The sequence below is a fragment of the Chroicocephalus ridibundus genome, chromosome 1 (assembly GCF_963924245.1).
Source record: "Chroicocephalus ridibundus chromosome 1, bChrRid1.1, whole genome shotgun sequence".
Classification (NCBI taxonomy): domain Eukaryota; kingdom Metazoa; phylum Chordata; class Aves; order Charadriiformes; family Laridae; genus Chroicocephalus; species Chroicocephalus ridibundus.
In genome coordinates, this window is record NC_086284.1 from 27,734,082 (window position 1) to 27,750,450 (window position 16,369).

At 46.3% G+C, this 16,369-nt stretch overlaps 2 protein-coding genes across 15 annotated transcripts in view; one reads left to right on the plus strand and one right to left on the minus strand.

Moving 5' to 3' along the window:
• The window catches only part of KL (klotho), a 52,935-nt gene extending 49,104 nt beyond the window's left edge, over window positions 1–3,831 (plus strand). Inside the window, exon 5 of the mRNA XM_063332523.1 lies at window positions 96–3,831. Within this exon, the coding sequence (XP_063188593.1) occupies window positions 96–433 (338 nt within the window). The 3' untranslated portion in view covers window positions 434–3,831. The remainder of the gene's footprint in view (window positions 1–95) is intronic.
• A 7,895-nt stretch (window positions 3,832–11,726) lies between these two features.
• STARD13 (StAR related lipid transfer domain containing 13) overlaps window positions 11,727–16,369 on the minus strand; it is a 312,543-nt gene continuing 307,900 nt past the window's right edge. For 7 of the 14 annotated variants that reach the window (XM_063332552.1, XM_063332535.1, XM_063332543.1 and 4 more), the window contains 2 exons: window positions 15,095–15,271; window positions 11,727–14,719 (listed from right to left, as the gene is read on the minus strand). In XM_063332552.1, the coding sequence (XP_063188622.1) occupies window positions 14,602–14,719; window positions 15,095–15,271 (295 nt within the window). In that variant the 3' untranslated portion in view covers window positions 11,727–14,601. The remainder of the gene's footprint in view (window positions 14,720–15,094; window positions 15,272–16,369) is intronic. The other 7 variants (XM_063332597.1, XM_063332625.1, XM_063332635.1 and 4 more) reach the window with 3 other exon arrangements.

Here is a 16,369-nt window from a genome sequence, read left to right on the forward strand (position 1 = left end):
CCCCTGCCCCTGCTTTATGTACTGGCATATGGTACTGCTGTTGAATGCCAAAGTGATGTTTATTAATTTCTTCAACCCTTTGTTTTCTTTCACAGCTTACACCTTGGATAACGTTAACCTGCAAGGATATTTTGTCTATTCTTTTAATGACAGGACTGCTCCTAAGTATGGTCTCTACAGTTACGTTGCAAATCAATACGAACCAAAGCCTTCTATGAAACATTACAGAGAAATAATTGACAATAATGGTTTTCCTGGTCCTGAAACTCCCGAGCTGCTGTGCCCAGAAGAGATTGCCTCGTGTCCTGAATGCCACTTCTTCCGAACCAGAAAATCATTATTAGCTTTTATCTCTTTCATATTTGTCGCTTTTATTGTTACTATATTCTTCATTACTTACTACTCCAAAAAGGTAGAAAGAAGGTATAAATAGAGCTGCCTCTTTGAATACATCATTCACTGGCCTTTCTCTTGCATCTCCTTGGGAAATCTGAAATAAGAGCGCACGATGTTGTGATTGCTTCAGCACTAGGAAGGCATTTACATTGCCTGATACCGCAGGACATTGACACTGAGAAGAGATTGCTAGCATATGGCTTCCAGAAGTCCTTTTCTCTGGTTCAGTACATTTGGTTTACGACCAGTCCTTAATTCCTGTGGTTGGAGTTATCTCACAACTTTCCCTGGGACCTTTTGTTGAGCCATGCTTTCCCCTCCTTGGTTTTCCCTCGCTGAGTGGGACAGGTGAGAGTATGTTTTGAAGACATAGCGTGGTGGAAGAGCCTGAATGTCAAATTCTCCAAGAGAAGACTGGGGACAAACAAAATGGTTTACTTCTCCAAATTAGAGTTTAATGCTGTTGCTGCTTGATCAGAGCCAGCACCTGACTGGAGCAGTGAACATGACTGAGCAGAGACAGAGGAGAATTGCACAAAGCAGCGCCGGGGGAAAGGACACCCCCTTTCTGAAAGCAGTTGCAGGGGGAGGAACAGGGGGACACCAGTCTGTGCTGCTGGGAGCTCTTGGTAAACCAGTTAACTGCTGCTCAGGTTTGCTGCATCTGACTTCAGGATGTCATTAGGGAACTTCAGCTAAAGGAACTGTGTCTTTCTCCATGGGGGAAGCAACAGTGGTATGTCCAGGGATGGCAGGGGTCATACCATCTGATGGGAAGAGATGGGAAGGGCGAAAGGGCTTCTCTTTGATTTGCTGAGTAAAAAAGCAGAGAGCGGGAGCTGGGCTGTCTCTGCCGTTTCAGTTGTCAGCAAGCTGTGTGCCTGACCCTGTGCCTGTGGACGCGGCTGGGCTGGGGCACCCCATTGCACACAGCTGGCTCTGCGCTGCAGCCCAGCTACTTACCTGCTGGAAACTTGTGGGTAATTTAGTAAGATGCTCCCTGCATGCCATTTGTGTTGAGTTTGGAGCCTTTAAATCCCAGCTTTTTGGAGTAGTAATCCAGCACTTTATTGCTGCTTTTGCCAGGGTCTGAGGTGTTGTTGGTCCAAGCCTCTTCCAGGTTGGCTGGAGGGTCTCCTTTGAGCAACTGGCTCTGGCAGCATTTCATCTCGAAGTATTGCTGAATGTCTGCAGGCCTCTCAGTTTTCTCTCCGCAGGATAAATTAGCAAAATATTAGCAACAATGTTTATTAGTAGGAATAGAGAGAGAATGGAAAAAAACTCCCTACGTTATTTTGCCTGTCCTGTGAATCACTGCAGTAGGAGTGTCCTCAGTACAAAGCAGTGAGGTCATTTTTCTCTGGTTTCTAACTCTAGGCCTGCATCGCCTTTAGCTGTAATTGTATTTTTATTGCCATGTGAATAATGTCACTCACTGGAAAGAATATTTTAAAGGAAATGTTCTCTGTGTTAATTAAGAATTATTTATCTACTAAAGCTGATTATGCTGTGTTAAATGTGATGTTTATCTACTAGATGACTAGTAGATGACTAAATGACCTCCCAGCGTTCCTTTCAACCTGAATACTCTGTGATTCTAGACTGTAAATTAAAACGTACCAATGAAATATGATTTTCATTTGTACCTTAAGATTATATTTTTTCTTAAATAATCTATAGAAATAGAAAAGAATTAGTATCTTATCGTAATGATTAATATATTTGTCCTCTAGTTCCAGTCCTAAAATGGTCTGTCTTTGCACTAATGTATATTTTGGTATCGAGATTAAGGTGAAAAATTCAGGGTAAGTGATAAAGTATTAAAAATATATATAAAAATTATTTATAGCCTGGTGGGACTTGCTGAAGAAGAGCAAATTTTAAACTGCTGTATATTTCTGCATTGGAGCCTGGCGCAGTGTGGATTACAAAGAAATAGCTCTGCCTAAATGTGTGAAATGCCAAATGGCTGTCTCCATGGCGTGGCAATGAATCACCTTGCAATACATTACTCCAGTAGTCAGATGCCTTGACAGTACGTAACAAAAAGTGACACTCATTTAATACAAGCTGTAGCCAGGTCATGCCTAACTTGTATGTTATGTGGGTTGCGTGTATGTATGTTATAGTTATTTTGTTGTTGGGTAAAACAAAAGAAGCCTGGAGCTGATCATTGTGAGCAGCCGAGCATACGTGGCGTGTCTCCCCTGGGTTTGAGGGGGGTCAGGGGGCCTGGGGAGGGCAAGCCCAGAAGAGGACGGGTGCCATGGCTGGCGGGCACCGGCCTGTCCAGACACTTCACTAACCATTAACCATCCAGCGAGTTGCTGCCCTGTGCTATTTAATGGCCCAGCCACGGCGCAATGTGTGAAACAGCAGTCCGAGCACGGAGGAGACACTGCCGGCTCTTCCCGTAGAGGCTGGGTGATATGTAACCGCCGACAGGCAGATGGCACCAGCTGGATATCTAATTTGTAGGTAAATTGGGATTTGTTGCTGTATGATCGCATACGCTCATGGTGCTCTGGCCCATAGGAATAAGGCAGCCTTTGGCGCAATTCCCTTCAGAAGAGTTTTTAAATATCCCTGCAGAGCAGTGGCCAGCTCGAGCTGGGCACAGCGGTTGCCGAAGTCCTCTCCTAAGCAGTCTGCCTGCAGTGCTGCCTGTGCACAGCGATGCGCAGCTCTCGGCGAAGGAATTGTATAATCATGGGCCTGGGAAAACACAGGCTGGTCTGATGGAGATAATGGTATGGTTTTGCCTCGGGAATCTGCTTCATTTTATGTAATTAGGGGCCAGCGCGAGTTTCTTGTCAATCTTCTTGAAAAAAAAAATCACCTTCCGCTAACAACAACAAAGCCCTTGAATAGGCAAAGATTAGGTACCTGTCCAAGAGGAACTGCAGTGTGCTCACGCAAACTGATGCGGTAATCACCTCCTGCCATCAGGCTGCGGGCTGTGGGGCACCTCTTCCCTTCAATATCCACGTGTGAGCGATGATCTGGCACTTCCCCGTCACCATCTGTGCATCTAGAGCAGAAATACCCACAGCAGCGAGGACTTCGAGCAGAGGGGACTCCATACGCGGGCTGCAAAGACAGCTCGGGGGAGGATGGTGTTTTATTTTCCAAAGAGGGAACCGGAGTCTTCATGTGATGGATGTTAACATGCAGTATCTTCTGCAGGCTGCTTTCTTGATTTTAACCATGTCTCTAGAATGAAATAATATTGCCAGTTTACTCAATGCTCCAGATCAAACGTGCTGTAAAATACAAAATTATATTTTTATTCAAAATATGTTCGTGGCGTGAGTGCAAAGCTTCTGTTTTATTTCTTGAAAAGGTTGTGCAGAGTGACTGTGGGAAGGATGTCTTTGCTAAATGAAAGTTATATTGTTTTTATAACAATCTCAGAAATTAAATAAAGATACTGTACGTAACAAACTGTAGCACAATCTTTACTGTTTAATCTGTCCCATCCCTCTGTTTGCAACACGAAGCACACAGTACCTTAGGAGAGGCTGTTATGATAACTCTGCCAGGAGTCCCTGTTGCTGTTTGTTTTTCCAATGCCACATAAATAACTGTAACTTTTGTTGGAGATTGCTGGGGCCTGTGTCTAAACAGAGTTTTTTCCAGCAGACCTAGGGCTTTGGAGGGGGTTTGGGTCTTTGATTTTTTGTTGTTTGGGTTTTTGTTGTTTGGGTGTTTTTTTTTTTTTTTTAGAGGGACTATTGCTATTTAAAAACCTTGTGGAAGTAACCATGCCAATATAAGAGTGTTTCCTTGCAATAGCTTATTTCATCGTAACACTGCAGTAAATTTAACAGCTCTTCTCCTCCAGCAGAGCTGCTCACAGGCTTGAAGGACTTTGTCAGCATAGTTGTGGCAGTCAGTCTGTGGCAGCCTTGTTAAACAGCATGAGGAAAGTAAATGTCAAGGTTAAAGGAAGTAGGAGCAGAAAGGGACAAGACTAAGGAATGGGACAGTGGCCACGCAAGTGTCAGCGTGTTTAAACACACAACTCGCCCTTCACTTTTCTCCTTGTGTTGTATCTGTTTGCTTTTGAGTCACTTAGTAAACTTGACCTGCTCGTTCTGCTCGCAGAAACCTCTTAGGTGAAAATGCCCTTTATTCAGGGCGAAGAAATCAGTTTTAGGTGCTACATTTCAGCTTCAGCTGAGAAAGTTCAGTCTCATTCCTTCTTCACTCATACAAACGGAGAAGAGGAGGTGAGGAAAAGAAAGGGGAAAACTCTTCCCGTCTTTGACGTGCCCCTCAGGGATTGCCAAACCACTCTTTGCCAGTCGTCACAAAGCTACGGCTGGTGCTGGTCGGTTAAGCCCACCCTTTTTAAGAGATTGGAAAAAGAAGGAATAACAAGGTGAGGTGAAAGTGTCAGGATCCGATGTATCGGAGGCTTTTATTTTGTTTTGTGAGTGGAACAGAAACACCACTGTCAAACGGTTCTGAAAAAATTAGGATCGCTAAGAAACCAGAAAGCTGAAATAACAGCAGCCTACAGCCAAGACACTTGTGGGTGCTGACATTTTGCTGGCTATTATTTTGTGATGCTTTGTGTGTTTGTGAAGGAGTGGCAAAAGGGCCAGCGAGGCAGAGGGAAGCCAGGGAAAATACTAAAGAAGCAGGGCAGAAAAGCCACAGGCACAAGCAGATGCATGAGTTCCTCACCCTGGGAGCTGAGGGAACATCCCCTGCTGTGGGGATGGGCCATGGGACCGTGAATATTCTTTGTTAAAAAAATAAAATTTGAAAAAAGGATCTAGTGTGTAGACTTCCTACCTGCATCGTATTTTTCCCTTAATCGATATATCTCCTACATGCTGAATTTTATTATCAAAAGCCTTCTCCTTCTTGCAAGAGTTACTTGGAACACGACATGGCCCCAGCCATGGCTGGTTATCCCGTCCCAGCCCTCCTGAGCTCATCCAAGTGTGCTTCTGGGCCCAAGGGCCAGGAGGCCCATGGGGGTCTGAGGTGCAGGAGAGGTGGTCACTGTCACCAGCATGCTGATCAAAGCAGTGGGAATGACAGTGGTGATGTTTTCTAAAATGCCGCAAATTCACACCAAGTTGGATTAGTTTCCACTTTAGTTCTTTTCTATTAGTGGAAAGAGTTCCTTCCTTCCTAAGAGAGTAACATACAAGATTTTGGGTTTTTTTTTGGCAGGGAGGGATGAGTTTTAACTCTTCCCCCCTAACCTGGGATGTGCAATGTACTTCTCACTGATTTTTTTATGGTATCAGCCCTTGCAGGGAAGCAGAGGGCCTGGGCAGCGCCTTCTCAGCCCCACCTGTTTAGCTGTCAGGAGCCGGAGGAGCCTCCGAGCCGAAGCTTCCCCCTGGGGCTGTGCCCTGCTGGGGTGCGCATCCGATGTGTCCCGGTGGGATGCTGGCTGAAATGGCCACTTGGCTCTCGGCAGCGAGCTGGCTGTTGCTTTGCTGCCTTCCGCACTCAGGGCTCTGTTAACAGGCTTTCGGCAGCGCTGTAAACCAGCAGGGCCGCAGAAACACAACACCTGAAGGAAGAAATCTGTTTTTTCCTCCCGCCGGAGGGAACCGCGAATTGGCCGGGTGTTTAGTTCAAGAGGTGTAATGGTATAAACTACCTGCACTGTAAAGTTTTATGAGGTGACAAAGTTTTGTAGTCTGGCAATAGCTCAGTGGAACTGCAGGCCATCGCATGCCCTGCCAGGAAAGGGAGGGGAGCAAGGCGGCGAGGAGGGCTTCCCGGCAGGCTGCAGCCTCTCCGGTCAGCCCGGAGGGTGCCCTGAGGGGTGGGAGGGTGCCCTGAGGGGTGCAAGGCTGCGGCTCCTCCAGCCTGGGACAGGCCTGATCCAGGGGCTTAGTGCTCCATGAAGAATGGAGCAGAGGCAGCTCCAGCTCCCTCACCACCTCCTCTTCCCTCTCGGGCACGTATTTATTTACATTTGGGCTATGAAATGGGGAGCAAAATACCAAGGTATGACATAGGTATGCCAGGGCGTAAAGTTTATTTAGAAGACAAAATGCTGTTTATAGGCCTTATGGATTTTTTGTTGATGGTTATTACTTTGCAGCAACCCTTCTGCCTCCCTCTCTCCACTGGGATCGAATGGGTCTTATTTCCAAAAGCTGAGAACATAAATGCTGATAAAGTAAGCTGCCAGCATTGCAGTCATCTCTCCCAGCACTAGCTGAGCCTTTAAGTCCACTTCTGGTGGAAGTTTGTGAATTTTATACACATTTGTAACTCATTTATCTGCCACATTGCTGCGGGATCCATGAGCGGATATTGCCTTCCCTTGCACCTCGCAGTGGGAGGCGACGGGGTCCTGCACTCGGCAGCACGTGGTTGCTCCTGCTTGGTATTCACAGGCACATTCCTCCAGCTGGTGATGTATTATTATTGGGCTGGAAGAGAAATAATGCAACCAAGCTCTTATTATTTTCTCTTTTTATCTGTTTGGTCATATTAATGTGGGATAATCATTATATAAATGCACAGGAGATGCAGTCAAGGACACATTCATTTTTAAAGTCCTCCAATGCTCTTGCACTTCAGTCATTCATCTTCTGTCTTTAATTACAGCAAGTGATCTCAGAGGCACTTAAAAGATTAAATTACTCAATTATTTGTAAAACCCAAATGCAATAACTGTATCTCTTTTCTGATAAATACCAGTGATTGCTGGAAAAGGTTGCCCAAGGCAAGAAAGACTGGGAGGCCAAGGAGGCCATATTGTAACGTTTTGGCTTAGCCCAGTGATACCCACTTAATTTTTCATTATTTGCAACCATTATTTTTATTCCCATTGATAGTAACCACAAACTTTTCCACCCCTGTCCTGGTGGTTTCAGCAGTGAGGTGAATGTCACTGCTCAGCTCTTTACAAGTATCTTGGCACCTCTCTGAGTGCAGAGAGAACCTCATGAGACTACCGGGTCACAGCCCCAGCTTAAAAAGACATAAAGCCATGGTTGGGCATCAGCACGGCCAGGCAGTAAACCCCATTCAAGGTGATGCTTGTGGAAGGGTTTGGTCTGGTGATTGGGAAGGGGCTGCGAACAAAACACGTGTGGTGGCTCACTCCATGTTGGGGTCGGTTCAGTGCTGGTGGGGCCGGGTGTACGCTGGTGTCATGCCGGTGGGCAGTCTGGCTCAGGCTCTGCAACCTCATGGGAAGTGGTGGACTGCCAAAAGCCGCCTCTGAAATGGGGGTCTTACTGTCCCACGGCCCCAGCAGGGAGCTGCTGTCCTGCCCTATGTGTGGGCATGGCCGCCAATGCCGCGGTAATGCAGCTGCAGCAGCAGAGCTCGTCCTTCCTCACCAGCACCCCTATTGCTCACCAGGGATCCCCAAATACAGCCATTGAAGAATGGGACGCTTTCCTTAAATCATTTTTTTTACCTCTTTTGCACAGCAGCAGACGTGATGCTACGAGCCTCGGTAAGGGGTGCAGGCTGGTGTGACCCCTGGGCCAAGAGGAAAGGGACATGGCTCTTCAGGGAAAGAGAAGTCCAGGCTAAAGAGCTGAAATCCTGCACTTTCTCTTCATAGACCCAGTTCCGAGTTCCTACCCCATCAGGAGCCAGCTGACACTGGGTAAAACACCGGAGCAGCCATGAACCCATGGGCGGTCTGCGCTTACAGCCACGGTGAGCTTCTTGCTCATGCTGGTTAGCCAGCAGTGTGGCACATGGACGGGTGTTTGGTGTTGCTAAACAAGCTCTCTGCTTTCACTTAACCCCATGGCAAGTCTCTAAACTGAGAGATTCTGGGGGGGAAAAAAAGGATTTGCTGTTTGTGGTCAAGTCAGATGAGCTGTGGTGCTTGTGGTCCTACTGCCGTGAAGACCAAGCCTAGCTGGTGTCGGCGAGGTGGAGCTGGGTGGCCGAGCAGGCTGGGGTCAGGCTGCAGGCAGGCACCCAGCATCTGTCCCGCATGCGGGGCCGGGCACTGCTGGCCAGCAGATGCTGCTGAGAGGGTTACTGCCGCCTGCTGCCCCACCTGTGGTTCCCACATTTATTTAATTAAAGAAAAAAAAAAAAGTAATTTGATATGTATCCTCTCAAGGAAAAGGAGTTGTTCCAGCAAGGAGCGGGCCAGGCGTGGTCCGGGGAGGGACAGATGGCCGTGTGGCTAATTTGCGCCCATAAATCGCAAGCTGTTGCAAATGCTCACTGTAGCGAGTGCTGGCTCCGTGTTTCAGTCGTGTCTGTCTCCGAGCTGCTCCGAGCAGGTGAAAGAGAAAGAGCAGAGCCTGCAGTTTTAGGCTGAGTTTCCCTAGTGCCTTTTGCAGAATCGAGTATTTTGATGAAGAAATAACCCGTAATCCTCTAGCTGCCTGCCAGCAGAGCTCTGTGCAGCTGCTCTGGCCAAGCAGGGCAGTCAGTCTCCTGCTGGAGCAGAAGCTCTTGCTGCAGAATGAGGCATTTTCTTGTTAAAGTGCAGAAAACTGGGCCCCCACCCTGCCTCCTTGCAAACTGCTGCCAGTGACCCACACACTGCAGTTTAATTCTCTGCTCAAGGTGAAGGACAGTTCACTGCATTCAAACCGTGGCTAGCATTAGCCTCCCCGTCTTACCAGACGTGCTCCCCCTGGGACAGGATCGAGGGCCCCGACTTGTCATTGTGGTGGGGCTGAGGAGCACCTGTGTTGTGATACAGGCTCTTGGTTATTTTTCCCCGCTTGCCTTCCTGCCTCCTTGGAGGAGAGAAGTAAAAATGATCTCTCCTCACCCCAGATCTTTGTCCCTCGTGTGGGGCGTGGGACATTTGCAGACTTGAGCCCTGGCAAGCTGGCAATGCCTGACTCCCCCCTGTTGCAGCTGGGGCTGGGACCACTGATCATGATCAGCCTGCCCTGAAGGCTGGGCCTGGTGGCCTTCTGTGCAGCCTGGGCTGAGCGAACAGGGTGAAGGTTGGAGTCCAGCCGGCAGACGGGCACAGAATCATAGAATCATGGTTGGAAGAGACCTTTAAGATCATCAAGTCCAACCGTTAACCTAGCACTGCCAAGTAACCGCTAAACCATGTCCCTAAGCACCACGTCTACACGCCTTCTAAATACCTCCAGGGATGGTGACTCAACCACTTCCCTGGGCAGCCTGTTCCAGTGCTTGATAACTCCTTCAGTGAAGAAATTTTTCCTAATATCCAACCTAAACCTCCCCTGGTGTAACTTGAGGCCATTTCCTCTTGTACTATTGCATGTCATTTGGGAGAAGAGAGTGATCCCCACCTCTCTACAGCCTCCTTTCAGGTAGTTGCAGAGAGCGATAAGGTCTCCCCTCAGCCTCCTTTTCTCCAGGCTGAACATCCCCAGCTCCCTCAGCCGCTCCTCATAAGACTTGCTCTCTAGACCCCTCAACAGCTTCATTGCCCTTCCCTAAACACGCTCCATGGTGGGACTAAGCAGGGAACAGGGCATGTTGGGCTCAAGCTGGTTTTAGGCAGGGGAAGAGGGCAGTGGAAAATAGCTACCTGTGGGAGGTCAGTAGTGAGTTAGTGGGATAGAGATCCTTCTTTCAGAGTCAAAGGGGCAGAAGGAGGTAAGTGCCCAGGCTACCTTTTCTGCAAGAGATGCTACCCTTCATCAGAGCCTCTGGTGTCTGGGTCCTGTTGTGGCTTAGGGAGAGTAGTAGCTGGGAGTGTGTGAGACCTCCCCAACATGAGCCTGTAAAAGGCAGGCAAATAGTTATTAGCAGTGTTGTAATGTTTTCCTTGTCATTTACTCATTAACCCAGATGCACTGCCCTGCTCTGTGTTAGCCCTTGAGTTCCACGTACCCGTGTGTTTGCTGAGCTGGGTTTCTTGCACACTGGAGTGGGACAGTCTACAGTCACACAGTGTTAGGTGGGATCTGCTCTGAATCCGTTGCTGCTTTGGGGGAAAATGTTAGCTTTCTACATAGTATAGCTGAGTGACCCATGATGTTGAGGGAACCAGATGCCTCACACCTGAAATTGTACATTTTAACAAAGTCCAAACACCCATCTTGTTCTAAATTGGGGTTTGATGCCCCACATTCCTGGTCCTGTCACACCACGATGTGCAACTGCAGTTGTAGCAACATGATCTGCCTAGCCTAGCACCCACCCAAATGAAGCCCTTGTGGAGCTATGATGGACAAACATCTGGCAGGGACAGCATGACATGGCCATGCTAAATCCCTAAGGGACCGTGAGCACATCATGCCAGTTACGTGCTGCTTTTTGTCTGGCAAGGTCTGCGTTCATTCTCCAGCTCTTCCATGTCACTATTGAGCTGGAGCAGCAGTATCAGCTTTCATCCTCTCCTAATTGATTTGCAGGCTCCAGCAGTCTTCTGGCTATTTCTTCCAGTATTTTCATCTCACAGTCATTTCAGTATGTTCAGCCTGTGCTCTCGTCTAACAAGTGCATCAAGCAGTGGGATGGCTTTCAGGTGACTCCTGCAAGGTGCTGTAGATGGATGTAGATGGATGTAGATGGATGCCCAAGAATTCAAGATTACAATGACTGAACACACCAGGAGATGAATCCTGGTTAAGGTTAGGGTTAAGACAGTCTGTTTGCACTGACATTGCTGCATGTGGGTGGGAGGGAGAGATTTGGAATGAGAGTGCATTGCATACTGTATTTTTGTTTTTTGCAAGAAAGGGTGGATTTGTACAGCTGACCATTTCTGCCATGGCAGAAAATTGGAGAAAAGTGCTTCCTTTCAGTCCAAAGTTTAATACTGAGCTTTCCCTGAATGGTGGGACATAAAAACTTATCCTCTCCTTGATGGTGCCTCAGCTGACTCCCTGCTCAGCATCCTGTTTTTTGAGACTCTGCTTCTTTTGATAATTCAAGAGAAAGTTGGAGACATATAGGCCCATCCAAAGGAACGTTTATTCCAGCTGTAGATAGGTGGAAGACAGACCACAGGAATCACTATCCTGCTGTTGCATCTTTTTCTCCTTTGCAGTGTCTTGATCGATTTGAGATGGCTGAAGTCTGGTAATGTCAGTCCAACATTCAGCATCGCAGATCCACAGTCTCTCTTAGATGGTTATTGAAAATAACGTAGATGCAGAAACATGGCTGAATTCAGTTGGAGTCAGGGGCCTAAACCCTGCTGAAGACCTGAGTTTACCTTTCTCAAGCCAGCCATCCTAGCTTAATGGCTTCTTTGGAAAACATAATCTTTGCCATGAAGCTCTTGTATACTTAAGGACACTACAGGATAAATATAATGGACAACAGTATCATTTTGTGCCCAAAATCATTACTGAAGTCCCATATCAGAACAGCTTAGGGTACAGCAGGTTGCAATAAAGCAAGCAAGGGCATAAATGTACCGTGTTTCTTGTGCCAATGGATGAAGCGAGCACACAAAGGAAACTGGATTCTTTAGTGTATGCAAATTTATTCAACTCTGCAATTATTTATTTACAACTAATGACTGATACCAACAGATGAGGTAAAAATGTGAGGTATTGATATGAGTATAACATTTAAAAATGCAATTATCATAACGTATTCTCAATGGCAATGTAACAATACAAAATACTGTGGTAGCTGAATGGTAGACATGACATAATGTGCATTTTAAAGAAATCTTATTTCATTGATACATGGCTTAGAGATGCCGGAAGCATATTGATAGGGCTTCTGCAAGGGTAGGAGGACAACCCTACCTCATTAATGGTGGCAGGTGGCACCAAGCCCCTTCCAGCTGAGCAATGACTTGTCAGACAGGATAGAACCACTGTCCAGGTTTTCCCTTCATTTCCTTAAGAAATTATTTACTGTCAGACAACTGCCATTCCCAGGGCCAGAAATTCTGCGTCCATTAATACTGAGGCGCTATTGTAGTCATTTATGCAACTAATGTAGCAGAAGTGCTCTAGTTGCTCGTGTTCTGGAAAAAAAAGCCGGCGCGAAACCTGCTGCCATGGGGCTACAGGCATTTGGGGAGGAGGTGCTGCTTTCTGGGATGCCAGTCCCGCTGGAACCAGGGGACTGGCCTTGCCCCACCAGCTCACAAGCCACCGCTTGCTCTCGGGAAGGCTGGATGTGGGCAGCGATGGTGCCCTGTGGCTGGCTGGTGGTTGCCAGAGCTCAGCATGGCCACATACGGGTGTGAGCGCTCCCCTGTCTTTAAGACGTAAAAACATGCAGTAGTTGCACATGGCAACTATTGTTGGCCATAAACTCGAGGCAGGAGCTCACGGGCAGCCAACCTCCCCGATCCTATGAGTTGCACAACACAACGTGTGTGAGACAGAAAGCGAGGCAGCTCACGGGGGGAAAAGACAACAGTGACTTTTTTGGAGTCCTGCTGCTCCATGGCATGACTGTGCTGGGTCACCCTGCCCCTGTCCACCCCAAGCTCCCACCGGCTCGCTTCCTCGGCTTACAGGGCTGTCCCTCACCAGCAGAGCCCTTATGTCTATGCATGATGGCACGTGGGACCGTGCTCTAGCAGCAATCAAGGACCACACGTGGTCCACCCCACAGCCCCCATACCTGGGGCAGATTCAAAGCACTGGCAGTGCCACTGCATGGAAAGACTTCTCCATTTACTCTGTAGCTTCATGTAGGACATGTATCCTGCTTAATTGACCTCATACTAAATCTTAGTGGATTTTGTTGGAAGGACTGAGCTAAAACGCTGGCTATGAATGACTCAGCTGGTTTATGCAGCAATAAATAAAGTCAAAGTGAACAAATGCGAATAATGAAGAACAGTATTAACAGGCTTGTACATTCTTATTGAATCGTAGATGTAACACAATTTTTGGTCTTAGGTTAGTTAAAAACAAAACAGAACCCTGCCTCAAACGTAACGTCGACAAATTATTATTATTATTATTTTTAAAGCATTCTTCCATTAGCAAAATAATAGGTCCCTGAAAATGAAATGATATAATAGGCTTAAATGGCTCCTACTCCTCATAGTCAGGGGCTAATCCTGCTCCCACTGATGCTTACAGAGGCAGGATCCTGCAGATCAGTGCAATATAATATGAAAATGCTGTTACTATAAAAGCAATCTTTCCAAGCATAGTCTGCATTTAGTCTTTTAAATCTCCAAGGTGTGTTTAAAAGCTTAAAAAAAGTTTAGTTATTTCTATAGTAAGAATATTAAAAGGCATGGTATTCATCTGCCTGTCTTTGTGTCCACTGGATGTGGAAAATCTGCTTTGGAGTTTCTTAACGATTAGCCATCTCTATGGGAGAAGGAAGGAACAACACAGAAACACTTACTCAGAACCTAGACAAAATGCCAAAAAAACAGATTTACAGCTTAATAACTTACTGATCTGACTTCAGACACCTCAGTACACACAGTGTTATCTTGTACTCTCCAAGAATGAGCAGTTACTATGAACGCTGCACATAGCGAGGTTCTCTAGCGGCAGATATACCGTTAATTAAGGCAACGGGTAAGTTTTCGAAACCCTGTACACAAACTTTCTGCAGCTGAATAGAAATGGCCTTCAAAATGTCTGTCATCTCAGTTAACATTTCCACGTACTTTATTTGGTGAAACTGATCCACTCCTCATTATTTTTAAACGTACAGCAGCCTCCCTCCTCCTTAGTTCTTTTAATTCTTCCTACATCTATTTCTAGGTACCTTCTCACAGCATACACAAACACGAAACATATTTGACAACAGGCGTTTTGTTATCACACGGATTACGCCCGGTAGCCCTGTGATAATAGCAAACACAGCTTATGTAGCAGTGACACACTAAGAAACAAGTGACGGATTCATTTAAGGTCCGACTGATGCAAGTGATTTGCACTGAGTTATATACAAAATAATTAATTTATACATATACATATATATAGATATAATATAGATAAATATATACATACTGTACATAATTTATTTACAATTAAAATATGCTTCTTAGAAGCCTTTAAATACCAGAGTTCTGTAACACACAATTAATGGCAATAGTCTGATTTTAAAGTAATAATGATAAAAGCTCTCTGAAGAAATGTTTACTTCAGTAATTGAAATTAATACAGAAGGGATGTGGCTATGTGGTGGGGGCAAGTGAAGTCTCCAGAATAAAAGAACTTTCCTATAAAATTCCTGTTTCACCTTCGTACAGACCCAGGTCTGGTCAGATTTCTGCAGCTTAAATAAGATCTTTGCTTTCAGCCTTCCTGTTCCCTGCCAGACCACGATTTATGCTCCCAGGCTCCCAGGAACACTTCCTCAGATTTTTGTTTCTGGTCCCTCAGCAATCAGAGGCTGAAATGAGTTTCTGATCCTGGCAACTTCCGCTGCACACAGATGTCCAAAGCCTTTGTTGTACCACTCTGGGGAATGTCCTCTGAAGAAATGGAAAGAGAATTATTGAGAAACTCAAATACTCAAGAAATGTGCCCTGCGGGAAAGGGCTTGCCGTGCTTCCCACTCCCCGCTGCCCACGGTGGCAGTGTGGACTTCAAATACTTGTCATTGTAAGCGTACTCTGAAGTTCTCCCTTGCAGTATTCAAATAAGCAGATTTTATTTCTATGATCACATCATAACAGCGGTAGATGCTGAGCAGAGAAATGAGCTTGGTGGATAGAAAAGACCAGAAAGACTCCAAAGCAGCAAAGCTACCTTGACCATGTCCTCTGTTCCCAACACCTCTCCTCCCTGAGCTGGAAGTTTTTGCCCTTCTGAATGGACATGCTGCTTTCTGCAGGTGGGATACTTACTTCAGGTCAATTCTGCAGATGTGGGTCAGCCTGGCTTTTCCTGAGCCACAAGGCTCTATCAAGTACTGAGAGTCCATCACGATGGCTCGCACAGCTCCCATAAGAGGAGCCTCTTCGTGCTCCACAGAGATGGCCACCAGCATGCACATCCCCTTTGGCAAATCTGTCCTCCACGTCCTGCAGCAACACATTCAAGATGGAATCACTTTAGTAACGAAACTTTTGGGCATGCGAGTAAGAACCAGAATTAAAGATAGAGTTTGCTTGTCTGCCTGTCCTTGTTGTTGCCTGCAATGCCACGACCGTCCTAGGAGTCCCTGGAAGAGTTTCATGTTCCCCAGTTGTGAGTCTGACCATGATGTGGAACGGTCACCCATCTATGTTGTTGCAGGCTCCAGGTGGAGAAGTTTTGCTTCTCCACACAAGCATTTTGTGACCATTATATATTACAGGGCACGGTACAGCCTTTTGCAGACAGACAGAAGTTTTGGAAAGGAGATAAAGTGAGCATAAGCCATCCAGCAAAGGCTGAAATGTTGCATTGTACCCATGCAGACTTACAGAACAACAAATGCAGAAATCCTCACTACTACCCACATTGACTTCTGAAACTCCCAGAACATGTTTCAAGGGCATCTGAATTAAAAACAAAATGTCCTTTCATTTTTACCCTCTCCCAAATTTCAAGCCTGTCTTACATGCTGCAGAAGTTTTCCACCAAGTTCAGGAGCCCTAGCCTTTAATACTTAATATTTGTTTCTTGTTCTGCAAGCATTCTCTACCTATTCTGGTGTCTCATATCTTTCTCCTCTGCTCTTTCCTACGCTGTGGGAAGAAATGAGAAATTCCCGCTGTGTTGTGTAATGCGCATCATCTTGCCATGGACTGAGACAGGGATTATGCTACCTTGGGAAGTATCATGTTTTAGCAGGTAAGCTGCTTTCAAGGACTGTTGAAGTTTGGACTTCAGCAGATAATTTTAACGTTCTGCATTCTCCCTATATGAAATTGAGCTGTTATTTAAGACACTGTAGGAAGATACCGACTTCAGAAGGTTTTACTGTGCATTAATGCACAGACCACAGAAGGTCTGTGCATTAATAAAAATGATGAACTGTCTTGGCAGATGAAACACGTGGAGAGTAGCAAATCGCACCTCAGATCTACTGTCAAATGCTGAACCAGCTACTGTGAATGCCTGCACAGTGCTTAGATGTGACCATATCATTTTGGGCCATTTGCGAAGTGGAAAAATATGTATCCCAGGGACTGCAG